Raw genomic sequence first — 23,277 nt, forward strand, 5'->3', positions numbered from 1 at the left:
CCGGTGCCGGGGCGGAAGCGGTGGGGAAAGCCTCGGACGAGCGGCGGCGGCGGCGGCGGCGGCGGCGGCGGACGCCGGGGGCCGCGGCGCGCGGGGGCCGGGGCCATGGGGCCGCTGCTGCCGCGCTAGGCCGGGCCAGCCGCGCCGGGCCCGCGGCCATGTCGGGCTACCAGCGCCGCCCGGGCGCGCCCCCGTTGTCCCGGGCCCGGAGCCTGGTCATTCCCGACGGTGAGGGGGCCGGGGGCCCGGGAAGGGCCGGGGCGGGCCGGGGGCGGGGGCGGGGCGCCCGCACGGACCTGCCCGGCGCGCAGGTGCCCGGCGCGGCCCGCGGTAAAGTCGTTCCATTGTCGCTTCCAGCTCCCGCGTTCTATGAGCGCCGGTCTTGTCTCCCCCAGCTAGACTGTGAGCGCCCCCATGGCAGGGAGCCGGACCCGCACTTCCTCGGCATTCGGCCGACGGTTATGTGCTATGTGCCCAGCCCGGTGCTGGCTTCGGTGGGAGATACAGGTGAGCCGAGGGCGCCGCCGCAGGGAAGCCGAGGGTTCCCGCGCCCTCGCCGCCCCGGCCGGAAGCGTGCGCCCGCCCGCCAGGAGCTGCCCCGCACAGACAGCTCCCGCCCAGGGGTGCCAGTGCCCGTCCTAGCACGGGGCGTGGGGCAGCGGGTCTCCGTGGGCCGTGCCTGGCTCGGGGCCCAGGCAGCTGTGGTGAGGTGGACGGACAGGTGCACCTGCCGCGGGGGTCGGCGGCCTTCCCGGACTCCAGGCAGTGAGGACCTCCATGCCCGCGGTGGGGTGACGGCGTCTCTTTGCCATGACCATGGTGGGGTGACGGCGTCTCTGCCGTGGACGTGGTGGGGTGACGGCGTCTCTGCCGTGGACGTGGTGGGGTGACGGTGTCTCTGCCGTGGACATGGTGGGGTGACGGTGTCTCTGTTATGACTGTGGTGGGCTGACGGTGTCTCTGCCGTGGCCGTGGTGGGCTGACGGTGTCTCTGCCGTGGTGGGGTGACGGTGTCTGCCGTGGCTGTGGTGGGGTGACGGCGTCTCTGCCGTGGATGTGGTGGGGTGACGGTGTCTCTGCCGTGGCCGCGGTGGGGTGACGGTGTCTCTTTGCCGTGGCCGTGGTGGGGTGACGGCGTCTCTGCCGTGGACATGGTGGGGTGACGGTGTCTCTGTTATGACTGTGGTGGGGTGATGGTGTTTGTGGCCATGGTAGGGTGACTGTTTCTGTTTGCCGTGGTGGGGTGACAGTGTCTTTGCCGTGGCTGGGGTGGGGTGACGGTGACTCTTTGCTTTGGCCGTGGCTGGCTGACGGTGTGTTGTGGCCGGGTGATGGTGTCTTGTGGCCATGTTGGGGTGACAGTATCTGCTGTGGCCGTGGTGGGGTGACAGTGTCTCATGGCCATGGTGGGGTGACGGTGACTCTTTGCTTTGGCCGTGGCTGGCTGACGGTGTGTTGTGGCCGGGTGACGGTGTCTTGTGGCCATGTTGGGGTGACAGTATCTGCTGTGGCCGTGGTGGGGTGACAGTGTCTCATGGCCATGGTGGGGTGACGGTGTCTCGTGGCCATGGCGGGGTGACGGTGTCTTGTGGCCATGGCGGGGTGACAGTGTCTCGTGGCCGTGTTGGGGTGACGGTGTCTGCCTTGGCCATGGTGGGGTGACGGTGTCTCGTGGCCGTGGTGGGGTGATGGTGTCTCGTGGCCGTGGTGGGGTGATGGTGTCTGCCTTGGCCATGGTGGGGTGACGGTGTCCACTGTGGCTGTGGTGGGGTGACACTGTCTCGTGGCCATGTTGGGGTGACAGTGTCTCGTGGCCGTGTTGGGGTGACGGTGTCTGCCTTGGCCATGGTGGGGTGACGGTGTCTCTGCTGTGGCCGTGGTGGGGTGACGGTGTCTCTGCCGTGGCCGTGGTGGGGTGACGGTGTCTCTGCCGTGGCCGTGGTGGGGTGACGGTGTCTCTGCCGTGGCCGTGGTGGGGTGACGGTGTCTCTGCTGTGGCCGTGGTGGGGTGACGGTGTCTCTTTGCAGATTTCGGCTGGGGAAGGGGGAAGAGTGAGCACGGCCCCCCGGGAGCCCGCCAGGCGCACCTCGGAGGTAGAGTGGCTCCGTCACCTTCACTTTCTCGGGCTGCAGGGGGAGGGGGCGGGGCGGGGCGGGGGCGGAGCTCTGCGCACTGGCCGGGTTGAGTGACAGCACTTCGCTCTGGGTGTGTGTGGAGTGGGGGCGCCCAGAGGAACCGAGAAGCAGAGCCGTGGGCCCCCGCCTGCCCGTCCCATACCCCGAGCCGCGGTGGCCCGCGGGGGTCGCGCTCTGGGGAGAGGTGAGTGGCGGGACCCCTTCCGATGGACGCCCCGTCCCCCCTCATTCCAGACGACAAGCTGGGCGACCCCGAAGAGACAAACCCGTTCTCCTTCAAAGAGTTCCTGAAAACCAAGAGCCTCGGCCTCTCCGGGGAGGACGCGGGTGCCAGCAGAGCCTGCCCGAAGGTGCGGCCGCGGCGTGGAGCCCGCGGGGCCCTGCTCCTCCACAGCGCTCACTTGGGGAGGCCTGCGGGCGCGTGGGGTGCGTGCAGTGGGGCTCAGGGGCCGCTGGGCTCCGGCTGCAGGCGGGACGGGGCCGGCTCGCTCTGGGTCTGGGGACCGGACGGGGCCATCTGGCTCTGGGTCTGGAGACTGGACGAGGCTGGCTTGCTTTGTGCTCTGGGGACCAGACAGGGCCATCTCGCTCTGTGAGCTCCAGGTCAGACCAGAAGACAGAAAGCAGCCACACGCTTTGCCGCGCTGTCTCTGCAGGAGGCCTCGAGGCGCACGCTGGGATTTGGCCATGAGGCCCCCGCCCCCCAGACACTGGGGTACGGCCTGGACTATCAGCAGCCGTTCTTCGAGGACCCGACGGGGGCTGGCGACCTGCTGGAGGAGGATGAGGACGAGGACGACGGGTGGAGCGCGGCCTACCTGCCGTCCACGGCGGAGCAGAGCCACTCCTCCAGGGTCTCGGCCGGCGCGTCGCCCTGCGGCACCTACCTCTCCTTCTTCTCCGCCCCGTCGGAGCTGGCCGCGCCCGAGTCTTTGCCCACGTGGGCCTTGAGCGACACGGACTCTCGGGTCTCCCCGACATCGCCACCAGGGAGTCCCGGCACGGACTTTGCGGCTCACGGAGAGTCCCTGGGAGACAGGCACCTGCGGACGCTGCAGATAAGTTATGAAGCTGTAAGTGTGGACGGGGCGGCGGCAGCCGGGCTCGTCCCCGAGGGCAGCCTGTGTGGTTTTCACCTGTCCGTGAGTCTCGGCGCAGGAGTTGGGCGCTGCGCCTGTCTTAGCCACGAGGTGGAGAGCCGAGGCCCTCGGCCGCCGTCCCGGGGTAGCTCGCTGGGAAAGCCGCTGCTCTGACTCGGGGCCATGCGCAGCGTACAAGCGCGTGGACGTTGCTGTCCACCGGGAGGCTGCAGGGCGGCGGTGTCTGGTGCGGCACAGCGCGTCCCGTCTCGGCGTGCCTGGCCGCGAGGCCCGGCTCCGCGCCCCGTAGCTCCCTGGGAGCAGCAGGGGCGGCGCACGTGCTTGGGCCCTGCCACCCGTGGGGAGGCCCAGCCGGGGCGGCAGCCTCTGGGGGTGAGCGGTGGTGAGAGCCCCGGCTGAACGTGCCCCTCCCTTCCAGCTCACGGAAGCGGGGGGCCGAGGGCGGCGGCGCGGAGCCGTCTGACGCGCGTCTTCTCTCTGCAGCTGAAGGAGGAAAACTCGAAGCTCAGGAGGAAGCTGAGTGAGGTTCAGAGCTTCTCTGAGACTCAGACGGAAATGTATGTACGCCCCCGGCGAGGGCGCGCTGCCCCCCAGTCAGCGGACGCCTGTGGACGGCAGCCTCGAGGCGGCCAGTGAGTCACTGCCGCCTGGTCCGTCCCGGAACAGGGTGCGGACGCTCGAGCGGAAGCTGGAGGCAAAGATGGCCAAGGAGGAGAGCGACTTCCACGACCTGGAGTCGGTGGTGCAGCAGGTGGAGCAGAGCCTGGAGCTGATGACGGTCAGTGGGGGGGGGAGGCCTGGGGGGCGGGGAGGCCCTGGGGCTGATGACGGTCAGCTGGGAGGCCCTGGAGTTGATGACAGCACGGGGCGGGGCCCGGGGGGGCAGGGGGGAGACCCTGGAACTGACGGTCAGTGGGGGGCGGGGAGGCCCTGGAGTTGATGACGGTCAGTCGGGGGGCCTGGGGAGAGACCCTGCAGCTGACGAGGGTCAGAGGCGCTGTGCTCAGGAGCACGTGGTACTCCAGGTGCACCAGTGGCCTTGGCGTTGCCGTTGTGGTCTGCCTGGGGCATGGCCAGTGAGGGCACAGGCCCCGTGCGGGCCCGTCTGATGGTGGCGGCCTGTGGCCTGCGCCAGGCAAGCGTCCTTCAGTGGTAGGTGATGTCTGTCTGTTGGGTGACAGAAGCGGGCCGTGAAGGCAGAGAACAGCGTCGTGAAGTTGAAGCAGGAAGTGAGCTTGCTGCAGGTAACGGGAGACGCCTGCAGGGCTCACTTTCCCCCACGGGGTCACCTCGGGGAGCCGGGCTGCCCGCTCGTGCGGCCAGGGTGGGGCCTCTGCCTCCCCAGCAGAATGGAACCAGGAGTCCACTCGGGCCGGGGCTGGGGGCACGCGTCCCTGGGCGCGGCCGGGGGTGGGGTCCCAGCTGCCGCGCCCGCTGCTCGGCCCCGGAGCGCTCACAGGCTGCTGCCCGTCCCTCCAGGCCCAGGTGTCCAGCTTCAGGCGGGAGAACGAGGCGCTCCGGTCGGGCCAGGGCGCCAGCCTGACAGTGGTGAAGCAGAACACGGACGTGGCCCTGCAGAACCTCCGCGTGGTCATCAACAGCGCACACGCGTCCATCAAGTGAGCACGCGGGAGGGGAGGGGGGAGGGGAAGGGAGGGGGAGGCGTCCCGTCAGCCCGCGACTCCACAGACGCGCACTTCGGGTAACTTTCATCTGAAAGGCGGAGGCCGCAACACCAGGGCTGGGCCAGGCCAAAGCCAGGAGCCCAGAACCCAACCCGGTGCCCGACGTCGCTGGCAGGGGCCCACGCACTCGCGCCCTCACTGCCTGTGGACAGGAAGCTGGAGCCGCGACCGGCGCCCGGGCAGCCCAGGACGGGACGCGGGGTCTGCGCTGCACTGAGGCCCGCGCTGCGCTGCGTAAGGCCCTTGGTGTACTGCCTGGCCAGCGGGCACCGGGGCGGATCGGAGGCTGGTCCGCCAACGGTGCCGGCCCCGGCGCCTGAGGACCCGGCCCACGCCAGCTCCGGGAGGAGCCGCGCTCCAAGCAGGATCTCTGCCGTGCCCATCGGTGCCGGCCGTGCCACGGGCACTTCCAGGGCGCCGACGCCCACTCTCGGCCGGGGCAGGAACGCGCCCTGAGCCAGTCGAACTTCGTCCTTTTTCCCAGGAGACTTTTATTTTTCTCTGATAGGCTGAGGGGCAGAGCCGGCTCCTCCAGGCCTCAGCCTCGGGGCTCACGCGGGCGCAGGGGCAGCACTGGCTCGAGGCTCGCGCCCTCCCACGCCCGCCGTGGCTTCGGTGCCCGGAGGCGGCGGCAGCTCCTGAGACCCTGGTCTCCGTTGTAGGCAGCTCGTTTCCGGAGCCGAAACGCTGAACCTGGTTGCCGAAATCCTGAAGTCCATAGACCGGATTTCAGAAGTTAAGGACGAGGACGAGAGCCTTTGAGAAGCCCGGGCCACAGCCGGCGCAGGAGCCCTCGCCCAGGGCAGAGGCCCGTCACGGCCGCGGGAGGAGCGGCTGCCGCCGGTCTCGCCGTTCTCCACGCGGGTTCTGATGAGCCATTGGAAGACGTTTTTGTAAGGCCAGTGATTTTTTAAAACTTACTAAACACGAAAACCGCGGTTCTGTGACGCGTCTCCGTTCCTAGCCCAGAGCGTAAGCCCTAAGCCGGCCTGAGCGTCCCCGAGCGGACGGTCGGCCGCGCCGTGCCTTTCTCGGCCCTGCCCGGCTGGGCCACAGTCCACCCCCGCAGCGCCCAGCGGCTGGGACGCGGCTTCTCAGGGACTGGGGGTCGGGCCGCTCCCGGGCACCCCCCCCCCCCCCCCCCGGCTGCCTTCTGCCGCCCTCCCGCGCGGGGGGGGCGGGGGTGACGTCACTACACCCCTCTGCTGTTTACGTGAAGTTGTTTTCTAAAATAAATCTCCTTCTCCCACCTCATTCCTGCTGACAGCTTTCTGTTCCAATAAACCCTGAAGTTCGCTCACTGCTGTTTGTTCTAACTCGGCCGCGGCAGTGCTGGGCACGCGTCTGTCCTGTCCTGCCCGGTCCTGTCCTCACGGGTGACGGCGCTGGCCCTGAGCCTGGCGGGTCACGGGCCCAATGGCAGCAACCAGCACGTCCTGGGGCCAACAGATGGCAGGGTTCTAGCACGGGGTCACCCGAGAGCACACGCGGGGCTCTAGCACGGGGTCACCAGAGAGCACACACGGGGTCATCCCTGAGCACACACGGGGCTCTAGCTTTGGGTCATCCCTGAGCACACACGGGGTCATCCCTGAGCACACGCGGGGCTCTAGCACGGGGTTGTCCCTGAGCACACGCGGGGCTCTAGCACGGGGTCACCTGAGCGCACACGGGGCTCTAGCTCGGGCTCGCCCTGAGATGATGCACTGAGTTCCCAAGCCGCGTCTATGCCGCCAGCCCCTCTGAACTTGGGTCGCCGTTGGGGGACCCCCCCCCTCCAGAGCAGCCTGCGCTCCACCCATGGAGAGCGCAGCAGGGGCGGCCTGGCGCGGGACCAGCTCTGCTGGAGAGCGGTTTAGGAGTGGGGGGGGGGCAGCGGATCGCCAGGCTGGGCCCCTGCTCCTGGGGCACGGGGTGGCCGCCCCGGGGGGTGGGCTGGGTGGGGCACGGAGCAGGGTGCACACGCAGGTGGTTCCGGGTTTTAAGATCGACTTATCGAACGGCAGGGAGATGGATCTGCTGGTTCTTGCCATGAATGGCCGGGCCCCAGCCAGGAGCTCCACCCTGGCCTCCCACGGGGGTGGCAGGATCCCAGCCCCTGGGCCATCGCCACCCGCTGCCTCCGCGGCTGCATCGGCAGGAGCTGGCGCGGCAGCACGCGGCCAGGACCGCGCGGGTGCGGGAGCCCCAGCCAGTGGCTGAACCCGCGCCAAAGGCGTCCGCACAGGACGCGGACCCGGGGGCCGCCCTCGGCTCTGCCGGCGGGCCCCGCCCCATGTCCAGGGCTCCCAGCCCCTGACGCGGGCGCCGCAGCACCCAGGAGGCCGCGGCGGGTGTCCCCGAGCTCAGGGGCAGGCACGGCAGGCTCGTGCCAGCGCCGCGGTGCGGCTGCGCGGGTGGCCTCGGAAGGGGCGTCCAGGCTCTCGCCGGCGGCCGGGTGGGGTCTCCGCCGTCGCACCTGCGCCCAAGCCCCGCCCCCAGGCCGGCCCTTGGAGGTCCTGACGCTCCCGCGCGGCTCACCCGAACCCCGAGTCACAGTCCTCAGCGCAGCGGCCGGGCGCCCGACCCCCGCCATCGGGGCCATCCCGGTCAGCCAGACCACGCAGCGCAGCGCCGGCGCCCAGCGAGCACGCCTTCCGGCGGTCCCGGCGTGCCCCGGTCGCGGGAGGCGGGACTTCCGGCGGCGTGCCCCGGGTCGCGGGAGGCGGGACTTCCGGCGGTGGGCTCCGGGGGGCGGGACTTCCTGCGCGCGGCGCTTGAGTTCCGGGGGTGCGGGAAGCGCCGCTCTGCGGTCGTCAGGGCGACCGTGCGGGCCGCGAAGGTAAGTGAGGCTGTGGCTGCGGTGTTGGCGTGCGGGGCTGCGCGCTGTCCCCGCCGCGGGCTGGGGGCGGCTGTCACCGCGGCCCGGCGTGCCGCCGTCCCTGCAGGGGCTGGGAGGCCGGGGGCCCCGCTGGACGCCGGCCGCGGGACGGGCCGCTCACCGCTGCGGGTCGGCCCGGGGATGTGGAGACGCAGGGCGGAGGCAGCGTCCACGCAGGCCTCCGGAGGTGCCGGGACCGGGCGCCGGGCCCCGCGGTGTGCTTCCGCCCTGGCTCGGGGGGCTGTGGCGCTGCAGATGCAGGGGCTCCGCCGGGGCTGGGCCCCGGGGGGCGTCGGGGCGGGGGCGGGCGCACCCCGGCTCTAGGCTTGTCTGTGAGAGGCCGAGGGGGAGCTCGCATCTGCCGGCTGCTTCCCCGGGCGGCCCCGGGACCCAGCGCTGGGCCAGGCTGGCGCCCCGAGCCCCGTTCTCCTCCTGCACGCGGGCCGCCCCGGCTGCCTCTCCGGGCGCGGTAGCGGGGAGCTGCGTTGGGAAGAGTGCCCACCGGGACCGGGCGCCGCGGCCCAGGGCGTCGGCTCGGCCGCGGCGCGCAGCTCCCCGCCCCTGTGCTAGAGGCAGGCAGGAGCCGCGGACGGCGACGCGAGAGATGGAGGTGGAGGCGCTGGCAAGGCTGTCGGAGCCCGGGGGCCCCCGCGCTCCGCCGCAGGCCTCGGGGGCCGCCGAAGCAGGTGAGTCCCCTGGGGCGGCTCGGACAGCCAGGGCTGCCCTAGGTCCTCCCGGCTGTGTGGTTACGCCCTGGCCATTAGCCAGAGCGCCAGCACCGCGACCCTGCCGCTGGTGCCAGCTGCCGCCTGGCCGCGGGCTCAGGCCCTCGGGAGCGCGTGGGCCTGGCCGGCGTCGTGCTCCTGCCCGCGTCCCCCTGGGCTCCCCGGCAGCCCCCACCCCCCACCCCCGCTCGGCGGGCGCTGTCCAGTTGGGCCCGGGCTCGGCGCTGGAGCAGGCTTCTGTCTCTTGTCCGGGTGCCCGTGCCGATTAGCTGCAGTCCCCGTGGGGCGCGTCCCGCCTGGTCGGGCCGTCCCTGGTTGTGGCCCGGAAGGAGACCCGGCCCCTCGTAGCCCAGCGAGTTCTGGCAGTGCCGCCCCCCACCCCGCCGTGTGCCCCGCCCAGCCCTCCTGGGGGAGGGGCGCGCCCCTGGCGAGGTGCCCCCGGAGGCTCTCAGCACGCGCAGCCCACGCGCCTCCCCCGGGGCCCCGCGGCCGTGCCCGGGCTGCTCACGGCTCTGTGCGCTCCGTCTCCAGCAGACTCGCTGCCCGACGAAGACTGCGACGTGGACATGTGCGGCTCCCCGCTCTCGGTAACCCTGGCCCGACCCGGCTGTGCGGGGCCTGGCGCCGCCTCCCCGCGGGGGTGGGGGAGGGAGCCCTTGAGCCCCTGTCGCTTGGCTGCACCTTCGCTAAAAAAACGAGGCACTGGACAGCGTCTCCTTGAAGCTGAAGCCGCCCCAGAAGCGGGCGCCGCCGGGCTGCGTGTAATTATTTATTTATTTGAAGGTAGAGAGGAGAGGCAGAGAGAGAGGCAGGCCTTCCATCCGCTGGGTCACTGCCCAGATGGCCGCAACGGCCAGAGCTGCGCCCATCTGAAGGCAGGAGCTTCCTCGGGGCCTCCCACGCAGGACTCGGGCCTCCTCCACTGCCTTCCCAGGCCACAGCACAGAGCTGGACCAGAAGAGGAGCAGCCGGGACTCAAACCGGCGCCCATAGGGGATGCCGGCACTGCAGGCGGTGGCTTTACCCGCTTCGCCACAGCGCCGGTTCCTGCTTTTTTGTTTTTTTGGATTTTTTTTTTGGGAAACGTTCGTAAGCTGCTTTGCAGAATTCCGGTTTCCCTGTGGAGCTTGTTTGGGGCGCCTCCTAGTGGCCGTCTTTGTTTTTCCCAAAGTTTGCTTATTTATTTGTTCATTTGAGGGGGAGAGAGAAAGGTGTTCTGTGTGAGGTTCACTCCCCAAACCACCGGGACAGCTGGGCTGGACCCGGGGGCTCCGTCTGGGTTTCCCACGGGGGCAGCGAGACGCGCACTCTGCAGCCGTCGTTGGCTGCTCCGCAGGGCGGGCAGGGAGGCGGCATGGGTGGAGCAGGAGCGGGGCAGCTGAAGAGGTGGCCATCTGCAGCGCCGGCCGCCACCGGGCACCGGTTCAAGTCCCGGCCGCTCCGCTTCCGACCCTGCTCCAGAGGGCGGCCCGAGCGTGTGGGCCCCTGCACCCGCGCGGGAGACCTGGAAGAAGCTCCTGGCTCCTGGCTCCAGCCTGGCCCAGTTCTGACCGTTGTGGCCATTTGGGGAGTGAGCCAGCGGGTGGAGGACCCTGTCTCCGAGCTCTGCAAACGTGGACGGTGGAGCAGGAGCGGCGGGGCTCCCGTCCAGGCCGCGGTCTGACTGCTGTGGGTGTTCCTGGCCGTGGCCTTGGGCACGGTGCTAACGCGGCTTGTGGGCGAGCACAGATCTGGCGATCGGCAGAGACGGGCAGTGGCTGCTTGGACGCCAGGCCGGCCAGGAGCCATGCCCAGGTGCCCCTCCCCCCACACGGCCGGCTCCTTGCGTGCACGTGCTGCCCGCAAAGCCACTTCTTGGTGGTCTCGGGCCAGAGCGGCCACTGCCCCCGGACCAGACGTGAGCCGGGGCCCCAGGACGGGCACGGCCTTGCTGTCTGGCCCCTCACGGCGGTGTTCGGCTCCTGCCAGGAGGAGAGGTGGGGTGAAGCGAGCGACAACGAGGACGAGCCCGCGGACAGAGCCCTCCCCGAAGACCCGGAGACCTGCCTGCAGCTGAACATGGTCTACCAGGAGGTCGTCCGGGAGAAGCTGGCCGAGCTGGGGCTGCTGCTGGCCCAGAACCGGGAGCAGCAGGTAGGCAGCGCCGCCCACGCCCGAGCCGCCGCGCTGAGCCCCGGACCCACACCGGCGCTGTCGTTGCCAGGAGGAGATCCTGTGGCTGCTGGCTGGCTCCAAGGGCCCGCGGGCGAGAGGCAGCAGGGGCCTGCCGCAGAACGTGTACATCGGGCACTTCATGAAGCCCTACTTCAAGGACAAGGTCACCGGCATGGTGAGTGGGCAGGGCCCGGGTCCTGGGGGGACCACAGCCCCCGTCTCCGCCCCGCGCAGCGGCCCCCTGGGGCGTGTTTCCCCGTGAGGCGCCTTGTGGGTGGTCCCCCCATTACAGCCCCAGGGTCACTGAGCCGTCCTGTGTCCTCCATCCACGTGGCAGCAGTGTGGGGTAGGGCCCCGCGCTGGCCCGGCAGGCAGCCACTGCCGCTGTCCACGTGGTGACGCTGCTCTCACAGGGGCCTCCTGCCAACGAGGACGCGCGGGAGAAGGCCACGCAGGGCATCAAGACCTTCGAGGAGCTCCTCGTCACCAAGTGTGAGCCCCGCCCCCGGCCCCGCCCCCGCCAGCCGCGGCTCTCAGGCCTCCCTCGGGCTCTGGCTGCTGGCTGGCCGCCAGGTCACCACGCCACACGCAAAGGCCGCGTCTCGCTGGCCCCAGCAGCTGCCGTGGGGCTGTGCCTGCTGGGCCGAGGCCACTCGCTCTGGGAGCCTGGGGCGTGGTGGTGGACACGTGGGGGGGCGTGCCCGGACCCTGCTTCCTTGCTCCCCTCCCCAGGGAAGAGCTGGGAGAAAGCCCTGCTCAGGAAGTCGGTGGTCAGCGACCGCCTGCAGCGCCTGCTGCAGCCCAAGCTACTAAAGTGAGTCTGACAGGGTCGCGTGGGTCGCGTGGGTCGCGTGTCCCGGGCCCTGGGAGTGCGTCCCGCCAGTGTCCCTGGGACCCCGGGCTCTGTATGTGGGCTGAGGGCAGTGTTGCACGCGCCGCCTCGCTGTGTGTGTCGGTGCCTCCTGGAGCCAGGGCACTGGGACGCGGAGGACACCCAAGGGCGTCGCAGGGCCTGGACTGCCCGTGCCCCCTCCCGCGTGGCCTCCTGGTGGCCTGCAGGCAGAGGCGGGTGCCTAGGGGACAGACACAGCTGGGGCAGGTAGCGTCTCGGGTCGCCGCGGGACCTGGCTCTCCAAGGCCGCCACGTGTTCACGGCTCAGGTGGCCCCCGCAGTGAGAGCTGGGCTCCCCTCCCGGCCTGTTCTGGCCGACGCAGCAGCAGCTGCGGGCTTGGGAGCCCCTGGGCTCCGATGCTGCACGGCTTAGGGTGTCTGCAGGGGTCTGGGCCTGGCGGCCGAGAGTCGGGGGGCACACACACGACACGGCTCTGCTCTCTGCTCCCCCCACTGGGGAGGAGGCAGGACGCTGGGCCAGGGGCAGCCCACGCAAGTGGGGTCTCGGCTCCCTGGCGTGCACAGCGCCCGCAGCTCCGTCCTGCCTCACAGGCTCGAGTACTTGCGCCAGAAACAGAGCCAGGTGTCCGGTGAGCCCGAGAGGCAGGCCCTGGAGAGGCAGGCCCAGGAGGCGGAGCGGGAGATCCAGCGCATCAAGTGAGCAGGGGTCCGGGGGCGGGGCGTCCAGGGGGCAGGGGCCCGGGGGGCGGGGCGTCCGGGGGCGGGGCTCCAGGGGGCAGGGGCCCGGGGGGCGGGGCGTCCGGGGGCGGGGCTCCAGGGGGCAGGGGCCCGGGGGGGCGGGGCGTCCGGGGGCAGGGGTGGGGCGTCGGGGTGGGGGCGGGGCTCCGGGGGCAGGGGCGGGGTGTCCGGGGAGAGCCAGCGCCCGGGCCTGACCCCGCCCTGGGCCTCCCAGCCAGCTCCCGGAGGAAGTGCTTCTGGGCAGCAGGCTGGACAGCCACGACTGGGAGAAGATCTCCAACGTCACGGTGAGTGCGGCCGGGCCCAGCCGCCACAGCGCCTTGCCCCACGGCCTGCCGCGCCAGATCGGCGCCAGAGCTCTGCCCTCGGGGCCCCCCGACCACTCTGCTTCAGCGCACGCCCAGCACGCCCAGGCGGGCACCTCGGGCGGGTGGTCTCCAGGGCCGGGCCGGCCCCTCCCCGGGCGGTGGTCTCCACGCACCCAGCTTCGCCTCTTGAGCGGGATCCGGGTAGACTCCACTTGCAGCGGGGGTGGTGGGGGCGGCGGCCCGCGGGGCCGAGCGTGCCTGGCGCAGTTTGAAGGGGCCGCGGGGCCGAGCGTGCCTGGCGCAGTTTGAAGGGGCCGCGGGGCCGAGCGTGCCTGGCGCAGTTTGAAGGGGCCGCGGGGCTGAGCGTGCCTGGTGCAGTTTGAAGGGGGCCGCGGGGCCGAGCGTGCCTGGCGCAGTTTGAAGGGGCCGCGGGGCTGAGCGGGGCTGAGCGTGCCTGGCGCAGTTTGAAGGGGCCGCGGGGCTGAGCGTGCCTGGCGCAGTTTGAAGGGGCCGCGGGGCTGAGCGGGGCTGAGCGTGCCTGGCGCAGTTTGAAGGGGCCGCGGGGCTGAGCGTGCCTGGCGCAGTTTGAAGGGGGCCGGAGCGCGGAGGAGGTCCGCAAGTTCTGGCAGAACTCGGAGCACCCGAGCATCAACAAGCAGGAGTGGAGCGCGGAGGAGGTGGCGCGGCTGAGGGCCGTCGCGGCCTCGCACGGCCACCTGGAGTGGCAGAAGGTCGCGGAGGAGCTGGGGGTGAGGATGGGGCCGGGCCCGGGGAGGCCGAGGGGGTGGTCAGGCGGGCACGGGCTGGCCTCGCGGTGTGGGGCGGGGCCGGGAAGCGGCCGGGTGTCACCAGAGCCTCCCCCCCACACACACACACCCTGGTTCCCTTGCGCCCCTTGGGTTTCCCGGTCTCTCGCAGGCCGGGTGCCTGGGGCCCCTGCCGGAGCACAGCCCTGGCAGAGGGTCTCTCCGCTCAGGTGAAGCCGAGTTTGCCCAGGGGCTCGCTGAGTGTCAGCTGTCCAGCCTGCGGACGTGTGAGGGACGCAGGCAGGGCGGCCGGCAGGGCCCTTCCCGGGAACCCGGAGCTCCCCTCTGGGGACAGCAGCACGTGGGGCCGGGAGGAGGTGCCAGCAGCTGGGTGTGGAGAGGCCGGGATGTGCAGGGCGCGACCTGGTCTGGCGGGAGGCGCCCGTCCTCGGAGCAGTGCCGGCAGTGACCTGGCCGCTCGGGGCCAGTGCCTTGCTGCTGTGGCACGTGCCCCGTGTCCGCACGGGGGCCTGGCGGCAGTGCGGCTTAGCGGAGGGCATCGCCCGTGGGTCCCCGAGGGCTCCCTCCCCAGCTCCGCTTGTCTCCCGGGCGCGGGCAGACGGGCCGCAGCGCCTTCCAGTGCCTGCAGACGTTCCAGCAGCACAGCAGAGCCCTGAAGCGCAAGGAGTGGACGGCCGAGGAGGACCGGCTGCTCACCCAGCTGGTCCAGGAGATGCGCGTCGGGAGCCACATCCCCTACCGCAGAAGTGAGGCTGCCCTCGGGGCCCGGGCAGGAGCGGGCGGGGCCGTGGGCCCCGGGGCGGGGCGGGGCGGGGTCTGAGGCCAGCGCCGCCCTCTGTCCCCAGTTGTCTACTACATGGAAGGCAGAGACTCCATGCAGCTCATCTACCGCTGGACCAAGAGCTTGGACCCCAGCCTGAAGAAGGGCTCCTGGGCCCCGGAGGAGGACGCTGTGCGTGTGCGGGCCCGGGAGGCCGCCCCAGCCTGCGGCCGCGCTGCAGCCGGGGAGCCCTCGCCACGCCCGGGGAGCCCTCGCCGCGCCCGGGGAGCCCTCGCCACGCCCAGCCCCAGCAGCGGCGCGTCTGCCTCTGTTTCCTGCAGAAGTTGCTTCAGGCCGTGGCCAAACACCGAGAGCAGAACTGGTTTAAAATCCGGCAAGAGGTGCCAGGTAGGAGCGATGCCCAGTGCCGAGACCGGTGAGTTGCACACGGCTGGAGGAGGGAGGGGCTGGGCGTGTGGCTTGGGTTTGCTCCCTCGTGGGCCGCAGGGCAGGCTGGGGCAGTGGCCCGGGAGTGATGTGTTGGAGGAGGGCGGCCCGGGGGCTTTGTACCCAGGCTGACCCCGCAGGGCTCAGTTTGCCCGGACTTCCGTGTCCCCTGGGAACAGGACCGGGCCCAGCCGCAGACGTCTCCTGCCGGCGCTGTCTGGGCTCCTGTGCTCACCATCCTCGCCGTTGCCGGCAGGGATGGACGGGAGCTTGCCTCCTGGTCCCAGTGCCTGCAGGCCGGCGGGGCCGGGCGGGGCAGGAGTCCACTCGGGCCTCCCACGTGGGGGCAGGGACTGAGGACCTGAGGCACTAGCAGGAAGCTGGATCAGAACCAGGCACGCGGCACGGGATGCAGGTCTGCCTCGTGGCGGTTTAACGTGCTGAGCCACACGCCTGCCCCGCCACCGTCAGCTTTAGGACGTCACCCCCAGCAGAGCAGACAGTCAAGTTCAGAAATGGGCGAGGGCTGGGCGTGTTTCCGGAAGCCGTGGAGGCAGCCGTGCCCGCAGCACCACGGGTGCCCCATGGCGCCTGCCATGTTCAGCCACGGCACAGCACTGCGGCATGCGTGAAGCCCTGCCCGCGATGCCGGTGTCTGAGCGCCGGCCGCCCCTCTGCTGCCCGGCTCCCTGCCCGTGCGCTGGGAGAGAGGAGAGAGGATGGCGCGAGTGCTTGGGCCCTGCCGCTCGTGGGACGCCGTTGTGGGCGTTGTGGCCATGGCTGGAGTGAGCCAGCAGCTGGATCTCACTCGGCTTTTAAGTAAATAAACCCGTGTTTAGAGACAACAGCCACAACAAAGAGCCGGGATAGGGCGGGCGGAGGCCTGGACATACCGACAGTGGCGCACGGTAGTGCAGCCTGTGGGCGACGGCGGCCGCTCCAGAGGAGCTGAGACAGCTACCCAGACAGGCGGCCCTCGTGGCGGAGCCCGAGGGGCAGAACGGGGCAGAACGGCACGCGCATGTGGCCTTCCACCCAGCCGAGGCGCGTTCAGCTTGAGAGGAACGAAGTAACGACCGTGCCCATCCGCGTCCTGACAGGCCTGGCTGTGGTGACCATGCCCGTCCGCGTCCTGACAGGCCTGGCTGTGGTGACTGTGCCCGTCTGCGTCCTGACAGGCCTGGCTGTGGTCACTGTGCCCGTCCGCGTCCTACAGGGCGTGGCTGTGCGGCCCGGTGTGCCGACGCTCAGCCCTCAGGCCACTCAGCCCAGCTGTCCTGCGGGGCTGCAGCTCCCCGTGGCTCACTGCTCGCTGGCGCCTGCCTCTCCTCTGTGTGTGATCTATCTGTTGACCTGAAAGGCAGGGTTAGAAAGAGCGTCCCACCCACTGGCTCACTCCCCAAGCGGCCGCGACAGCTGGGGCTGGGCCAGGCCAAAGCCGGGAGCGAGCTCAGCGTCCATGCTGGCCTCCGCCGGGGCACAGGGCCCGTGCGCTGGGCCGCCCTCTGCTCTCGCAGGCACACCAGCAGGGAGCTGGATCCGGGTGGGGCGGCCGGGCCTGGAGCTGGGCTAAGGGTTGCGGCGCCAGCGCCGGCACCAGCGCTGGGTCTGGGCGGGGTTGCTGGTAGCAGGCTGTGTGACCTGGGCTGACCCGTGGTCTGCGGCTCCCTCGCGGGCTGGGGGGGCCTCGCTGCGTCTCTGAAGCACAGAAGCCCTCGGTGTTGACGGGGCCCGGGAGGTTTTCCTTTGGCTGGCGCTCCTGGCAGCACGTCCAGGAAGCCCGTGCGGCTCGGGCCGTCACCTGCCGCCGCGCCCCCGCAGGTACATCCGAAGGCTGCACTCCAGCCTGAAGAAGGGGCGCTGGAGTCCACGCGAGGAGCAGCAGCTCATGCAGCTGATCGCGAAGCACGGCGTGGGTACGTACGAGCCAGGCAGGTGTGCGGGGAGACGCGTGGCTGACCTCGCCGGAGTGCCTGCCGCGGCCCTCTCCTCCCCGGGCGGGCGTCTTAAACCAGGCGGTCATCCTGTCAGCCTCTTGCTGCGCGAGCAGGGTGCCAACCCGTGAGCCGTCGGGAGCGTTCTCGTGCGTCCCCTGCTCGTGCCTTGTACCGCGACGTGGGTCAGTGGCCTGCTCCCGAGACGGGCGCCCCGTTCCCGCCGCCTCCGAGGGCCGGGGTGGGCTGAGCGCCTCACTGCTGAGTCTTGGTGGGCCTGACGTCTCCCTGAGGAAGTCCCAGCTGTGGAGCGGGGCGCAGGGGCCTCTCACAAGTCCGGACGCTGCCTCTGAGAGCAGCGCCCTGGGCCCCCCGCCAGCAGCACCGGTCGCCGAGGGTGTGAGGCCAGGGGCCCCGCGTCCCTGCGCCCCTGCCTGCCCGCCTGGCTGTGTGTGTGCCAGACGCTCCTGAGAGGCTGGCCGTCCAGACGGCACCAGCACGCGTGGTGCCCACTGCCCGGGAGCGCGTGGGTGGCAGGAGGCCTGCTGGCAGTGCTGGGGCAGCAGAGCCTTCCCGTGCCGTGGCCGTGGGCAGCAGGCCGTGTCCCCGGGGCAGGTTCCAGGGAGGTCTTGTTTTGTAGGTCGCTGGGCAAAAATTGCGTCTGAGCTGCCCCACCGGTCAGGCTCGCAGTGTCTGAGCAAGTGGAAGATCATGGTGAGAGGGAGGCCGCAGCACCCGCGTCCCGGGGGCGGTGAGGGAAGTGAGGGTGGCGGGGGAAAGGACGTGCGGTGTCTGGCCTTGGCGTCCTTCAGCTGGGTGTGGGCCAGGGGAGACTCGCGGTCAGCAGCTGTCCCCGTCCCCCGGCCGTGTCCTGGTGGGGCCTCCCCAGGGCTGGCCTGGGAGACGGCAGGTGAGGCCCCGGTGGCTCTTCCCCGCCCGCAGAAGCGGCAGCGCCCGCAGAAGCGGCAGCGGCGCCAGCCGCGTCGGCGCAGTGTGCGCTGGAGCTCCAGCAGCAGTGACAGCAGCGACAGCGCCGGCAGCACCGGCGGCACCGGCAGCACCAGCGGCGGCGGCAGCGAGGACTCGGAGGCAGAGCCGGAGGAGCCCCGGGGGCGCGGCCAGGTGCCGCCGGCCCCGCAGTACGTGGTGCCGGCCGTGGACCTGTGGGTCCCTGCCAGGCAGAGCTCCGGCCAGCCTCGCGGTGGGGCAGCCGGGGGCTGGATGGGACAGCTGGCGGCCGGTGGTGCCCAGGCCGACAGCAGGGCAGCTGGCACCCACAGCACCGTCCCGCGAGGTGACCGGCACCCAGAGGCGGCAGACCCTCAGCCTGCAAGCTCAGAGGAGGCAGTGGGCAAGGTAGGCCCCTGGGGGTGGGCGCACGGCTACCCTGTGACGGGGTGGGGACGGCAGCCTGGGCTCTGGCCTGTGGCCCAGCCGCACGCCCCATGCGCTGGCCGAGTGGGGCCTCCATTTTCCCAGCTCTTGCTTGAAGCTCGCATAGGAGAGCCACTTCCCGGCTCAGCGAGGGTGCACTTGGGGTTGAAGGTGTGTCAGACATCTGACCCCCAGACGGGAGTGGGGGAGGGTGCAGGCCCCCCGCAGCGGGAGCCCCCAGGGTCTTCGCGTGGGGCCTGATCCCCTTCCGTCCAGCTGGTCTGCTCAGTCTTGGCGGCCTGGGCCGGGGCTGCAGGCGCAGCTCGGAGCACGGTGTGGGCGGGGCCGGCCCTTCCTCCTGGGAGCCGCGGCCAGGCGTGGCACACCCCACGCTGCCACGCCACGTGGATTCCTTGTGACACCAGAAGCCTCCCTGTGCAGGGCTGTGTTGGCCTGGACCCAGGCCTCGGGGACCCCTCCCTCCCTCCCTGGGGAGGCCCTGCCTGCCCACCGCACCCTTCCTCCCTCCCTGAGGGGCAGGGAGGTGCCCGTGTGCCGCACGCCAGCCCTGGGGTCTTCCGTCAGGGTGGGGAGCAGCTGCCGGACGCGCCCCTGGCGACGGTGCTGCGGGCGCTGAGGGTGCACACGGCCGCCCGGAGCAGCTCGCTGGTGAGCTCCCTCCCGCGGCGGCGGCCCGGGCGGGCGGGGTCACTGTGGCAGCAGCCCGGCCTGGGGCTCAGGTGCCTTTCTCCCCCTGCAGAAGGCGAAGCTGAGGCGGCCGCCCCTGCCCGGCTCAGCGCCAGCACCCGGCCCTGGTGACGGCGTGGCCGCACCCCACCTGCGGCGGTTGTGGTGTGGAACTTTCCGGAACGGGCAGCGGCCTCGGAGGCACACCCTGCACCGGAGGCTCCTGAGGCGCAGGCTGCTGCTGGCTGTGGCCCCCTGGGTGGACAGCGGCACCCTGCCCTGCCCGCAGCCCCCGCCCGCCGCCGTGCCGGCCCGAGGTGCTGCCTGGGCCCCTGGAGCTCCCTGGGAGGCGGGTGGGGACGAGGGGTGTGTCGGAGAGGGGCCTCCCCTGTGCCCCCAGTGGCCGTGCCAGGCTCGGCCGGGGGCGGGGAGCCGGCCCGGAGGGACCTGTGCCTTGTGGCTGCTGGGGGTGCAGCTGACGCTTTCCCGTGTGCCCACCGCAGCCGACCGCATCCGGGCGCAGCTGGGGCGCGGGCACCTGCCCAGCACGCCGGTGTTCGCCCTGCTCATCCAGGTGAGCCCGCCCTGGCCGCGTCTCCCTGCGACTCGCGTGGGCCCCACACCACCCCTTCCCTGGCCTTTGCTGTGAGCCAGATCGGGGGCAGGGGTGGGGGGGGCGGAGGGGAGGGAGCCGTGCCCGGGCTGCCCCGAGGCCTGAAGCAGACGGGCAGAGCCGTCTCCCGCCCAGCAGACCCTTCACGTCCTGCCCCCCCCCCCCCCCCCCGCGTCTCCCAGCTGCTCCAGATCGACACCGCCGGCTGCATGAAGGTTGTGGAGGAGCGCAAGGCCCAGCTGCCCGTGCTGCCGCAGGCCGGCCGGCGGAACCCGGCGCCACACCTGGCTCAGGTAGCGCGCCCTGCCCTGCCCACTGCCACGCTCCCTCCAGGGAGGCGTGTGTGCATGGAGCCCTGCGTGGGCTCCCGGTGAGTTCTCAGCCGGTGGCGGTCAGGAGCTCAGAGCTCACCAAGAGCCTGGCCCCTCGGAGGGAGGACACAGGTGTCGCTTGTCTGAGGAGCGGCCCAGGATGAGCCCGAGGGTGCGTCGGGAGGGGCGGGAGTCCCCACCCAGCCCCGCTGCGGCCGCAGCTCTGCAGGCCCGTGGGAGGCTGGCTCCAGCACCTGCGGCCTGTCCCCACGCGAGGACCGGCGGGAGGCTCGGGGTGGGGTCGGTCTGGGTCTGCAGAGGGGCCCGGCCTGAGGTGCCTGAGGGCTGACGCTCCGATCCCTCCTTCTCCAGGCACCCCCGAAGACCCAGAGCACCCCAGGTACTGCTTCCACGCTTCTGTCCTCGTGTGGTGGGGCACCCCAGGGCCACCCGGGCCCCTGGCACGCGGGCCTGCACTCCTTGGGCTCCCCGCCAGCCCAGCACGGCCCTGGCACCTCGGCGGGAAGGGCCGCCTGCAGCCAGGGCCGCTCCTGCTCGCGACCCCTGGCCCCTGACTCCCGCAGAAGCAGGCCAGGCCTGGGGCCCTTTCTCACGGAAGAAGGGAGAGCAGCCGATTGAAGGCGGCCCGGTCAGGGCCTGGCCGCCTGGTGCCCGCCGCCCTGGTGGGAGCCATGATCAGGGAGACCTGGGGCTGCGTGGGTGGGGCCCCCCTCGTCATGCGGCGCCTCCTGCCAAGGGGACGGTGCCGAGGGGCTGCCCTGGCCAGGCTCTGGAGCTCAGGGAGCGCTGCCCTCCCCACAGGCTGCGTCCTCCCAAACCCGCCGCCGCCGCAAGCTGCCAGGGGTGCCGGCCACAGAAGGAGTGCGCAGCTGCCCGCGCCACAGGCCCCGTCCTCCCTCACCCCTCCCCAGTGCGGCCCCCGGCCCAAGCCCAAGACGGTGTCCGAGCTGCTGCGGGAGAAGCATCTGCGGGAAGCCCGTGCCAAGAAGGCCGCCATGGCCCTGGCTCCGCGGCTGCTGGTCTCGCCTGTGGTCCTGCCGCCGGCCTCGGGGCCCGCCGTCTCTGTGTCAGCCAGCCCAGGCCCTGCGGCCCCCTGCCAGGAGGCCAGGACAGCAGATGAGAGGTCCCCGGCCCTGCAGGGCCTGCCCCTCGCTCTGGCTGTCTCAGGGGCCAGCGGCGCCTCCCCTGCCCTGGGCCCCGGCCAGGTCCCAGCCAGGTGGCAGCTGAGTGGTGTGGGACAGTGTGAGGCTCCCACCGTGGCCCCGAGGCAAGGCCTGCCGGAGGCACCCTCCTTCATCTCTCTGGTCCCGAGCCCTGCTCTGCAGCCGGTGCAGCCCCTCAGCCTGACGCCAGCCCTGGGCACGCACGCCGGTGCGCCCCAAGTGGCGCCCAGCGTCCCCCTGCCGCTCACCTGGGTGCTCACCGCCCAGGGCCTGCTCCCTGTGCAGCTGCCGCCCCTGGCCAACCTCCCCACGCCAGCAGGGACGCCCCAGGGGCTTCCACCGCCCCCAGCCACCAAGGACACAGAGACGGACCCCTCGACCCCTCCCACGCTGCCTTTGCCCCGCAGCCCTGCAGCCGGAGAGACTCCTGTGCCCAGGGCGTCCCCCCAGCCCAGCCAGCTGCCCACTCCCAACGACACTGGCCCCAGGAGCGACCCAGCAGGGACACCAGGTCCTGGAGGGCAGCTGGGACTGGAGAAGCTGCCCCCTCCGTGGCCCGGGTCCGAGAAGGGGGCCCTGGACCTGAGCCTGCTCTCCTGTGAGAACGAGGTGGCCGCTCAGGCCTGGCTGAAGGGGCGGCAGGGGGTGAGTGTGCGCCCCCTGCAGTGCAGCCTGCCCTACCAGCCCCCGACCCTGTGCAGCCTGCGCGTGCTGTCCCGTCTGCTGCTGCACAAGACAGCCCTGGAGCACAAGGCTGCCTCCCTGGCCGCCGGCGGCACAGCCGAGGGCCCGGCGGAGCCCAGGCCGGGCAGCCTGCAGGCCTCGCTCCAGCTGGTGGGGAGGCGGCTCCAGGACAACCCGGCCTACCTGCTGCTGAAGACGCGGTTCCTGGCCACCTTCACCCTCCCTGCCCTCCTGGCCACCCTGCCGCCCCCTGGCGTCCGCACCACCCTGTCGGCAGCCACGAGGGGGGCCTCCGAGAGCGAGGACGAGGACCTGGACCTGGGCGAGCTACGCTTTGTGCACCGGCACAGGCGGAGCGGCGAGGAGAGCAGTGGCCCAGGGGCGCCGGCAGCCACGAGCCTCGTCCAGGTAGGACGAGCAGGGGCCTCGGCCCTCGCCTGCCTGTCCACAGCCAGGACCGCCAGGCCTGGTGGGGCCGAGGCAGGAGGGCTGCCGCCGCGATTCTCAGAGCCTCCGCGGCCCAGCCGCCGACCCCCCCCCCCCCCCCCCCCGTGTGTGCTTCCCGGCAGGACCCGCCCCTGCCGCATCCCCGGCACTCCCGGGCGCCACTTCCTCCTCGCATCTCTGGGGCAGGAAGTGTGGTGAGCAGGGTGCAGCTGCCCCCAGGGAGCCCCCAGTAAGGTCGCCTCCCGTCCTGTCGGGCCTGTCGGGTCAGGGTCAGGCCGGGGCCCAGGAGGGCGGTGCCAGTGTCCTGAGCTGAGCCAGCCAGGGCGCCGGGGGCTGCTCTGAGGAGACTGAAGCCCCCCACGGGAGGGAGGGGGGAGGCCTGGGGTGGTCCCACACCACGTGAGCCAGCCCAGGCCAAGTCCCTGGAGTGTGGTTGGGGCACATGGCGCAGCTGCTGGCGTCTCAGCCGCCCCGGGCTGGCTCGTTTCAGGGCTCTGCGCCCGATGGCCTCGATGTGCTCAGGACCCGGCACTCCTGGCACCCCCGGAAGCCGAGATGAGGGTGAGTCGGGGGCCGGGCCGGGAGCCCACGTGTGCCTCGGGCCTTGGCACGGCCGTCCTGCCGCTCTGGCCTCCGGGGCAGCGACGCTAACCTGACGGTGGCCGCACTGCCCACGTCCCCTCCATGGCTGCGACTCCAGGGCGCAGAGGGCAGAGCGGGGGAGGACCCGGTGTCCCGGGGCGGCAGTGCTGTCCTGGGGCCCTCGGGGGCTGCCGTTGCAGTGGGAACTTCCCCCCACCCGCAGGAAGAGGCCGCCAGAGGCCAGGGCGATGCTGGGCGCCAGGACACCTGTGACCTCTGCCTGCGTCGGGGGAGGCCTGCGCACAGCTCCCCGCGGGCACACCCGAGTACTTGAAGGAATAAATCACTATTCTATTTTTTTAATTAAAAAACAAGACAGATTCTTGTGGTTTCGTTGGCTTGAGACCCTGGCTGTGTGCCGTGGCCCCTGCAGGGCTGGGGTCTGCGGAGCCTCAGCCCCCGGCCCTGCCCTTGGCCTGGGCACAGGAGGGAAGGAGCTGGGGCAGCCGCGTGTGGCTCTGGCCTCAGGCTCAGCCGTGCGTCCCCAGCAGGAAGCAGCCTGGCGCCTTCCGCAGGCCGCCGCTGGGCTCTCCCCACCCTGACCACACAGGCCAGCCCCCGGCGAGATCCCGGGAACCAGCGGCCACCTGGCTGCCCACAGTCTCGGCAGCGGCTCCCCCCGCCCTGCTGCTGTCCCTGTCACACGGCCAAACCCCAGCTCCCCCTCTGTCCCCTCCCCAGGCTGAAGCCTCACGGTGGGGTGACAGAGGCAAAGGCCGGTCCATCCACTGGGTCGCTCCCCAGGTGTCCGCGCGAGTCCCGCATGCTGGGGGAGACCCTCGCTGCCCGCGCCTCCCTGTGGTTCCGATGCTGCCCCAGGAGGGCCGCGCGGGTCGGGCAGAGGAGCTGGTGGCAGAGGGCGACAGGT

General features: G+C 71.7%; 2 protein-coding genes across 9 annotated transcripts; both read left to right on the forward strand.

The window, feature by feature from the left end:
• Window positions 1–8: 8 nt before the first annotated feature.
• Window positions 9–6,175, forward strand: ENTR1 (endosome associated trafficking regulator 1). 4 transcript variants are annotated; one of them, XM_070059111.2, is made up of 10 exons: window positions 9–228; window positions 396–507; window positions 2,029–2,094; window positions 2,371–2,486; window positions 2,793–3,209; window positions 3,720–3,793; window positions 3,903–4,014; window positions 4,418–4,480; window positions 4,716–4,855; window positions 5,584–6,175. In XM_070059111.2, exons 2-10 carry the CDS (start codon window positions 462–464, stop codon window positions 5,681–5,683), a joined length of 1,134 nt encoding a protein of 377 aa, XP_069915212.1. In that variant the 5' UTR covers window positions 9–228; window positions 396–461; the 3' UTR covers window positions 5,684–6,175. The 4 variants fall into 4 exon arrangements, with proteins under 4 accessions (XP_069915212.1, XP_089178789.1, XP_069915201.1 ...); XM_070059100.2 differs by having other exon boundaries at window positions 19–228; window positions 358–507; XM_070059104.2 differs by lacking the exon at window positions 396–507 and having other exon boundaries at window positions 19–228.
• Window positions 6,176–7,605: 1,430 nt separating this feature from the next.
• SNAPC4 (small nuclear RNA activating complex polypeptide 4) lies at window positions 7,606–22,730 on the forward strand. Of its 5 annotated transcripts, none has more exons than XM_070058979.2 (24): window positions 7,607–7,742; window positions 8,352–8,467; window positions 9,038–9,093; window positions 10,475–10,639; window positions 10,710–10,835; window positions 11,074–11,152; window positions 11,393–11,474; window positions 12,105–12,209; window positions 12,466–12,538; window positions 13,144–13,308; window positions 13,925–14,072; window positions 14,172–14,278; window positions 14,428–14,522; window positions 16,355–16,449; window positions 17,108–17,181; window positions 17,410–17,823; window positions 18,427–18,510; window positions 18,602–18,845; window positions 19,032–19,102; window positions 19,324–19,434; window positions 19,825–19,852; window positions 20,275–21,728; window positions 22,258–22,328; window positions 22,573–22,730. In XM_070058979.2, exons 2-23 carry the CDS (start codon window positions 8,386–8,388, stop codon window positions 22,324–22,326), a joined length of 3,927 nt encoding a protein of 1,308 aa, XP_069915080.1. In that variant the 5' UTR covers window positions 7,607–7,742; window positions 8,352–8,385; the 3' UTR covers window positions 22,327–22,328; window positions 22,573–22,730. The 5 variants fall into 5 exon arrangements, 4 of the variants coding, with proteins under 4 accessions (XP_069915080.1, XP_069915085.1, XP_069915095.1 ...); XM_070058984.2 differs by having other exon boundaries at window positions 9,041–9,093; XM_070058994.2 differs by lacking the exon at window positions 18,427–18,510.
• The last annotated feature ends 547 nt before the right edge of the window (window positions 22,731–23,277 follow it).

Source organism: Oryctolagus cuniculus, chromosome 1, assembly GCF_051225735.1.
Source record: "Oryctolagus cuniculus isolate XC-2025 breed Fujian yellow rabbit chromosome 1, ASM5122573v1, whole genome shotgun sequence".
NCBI lineage: Eukaryota > Metazoa > Chordata > Mammalia > Lagomorpha > Leporidae > Oryctolagus > Oryctolagus cuniculus.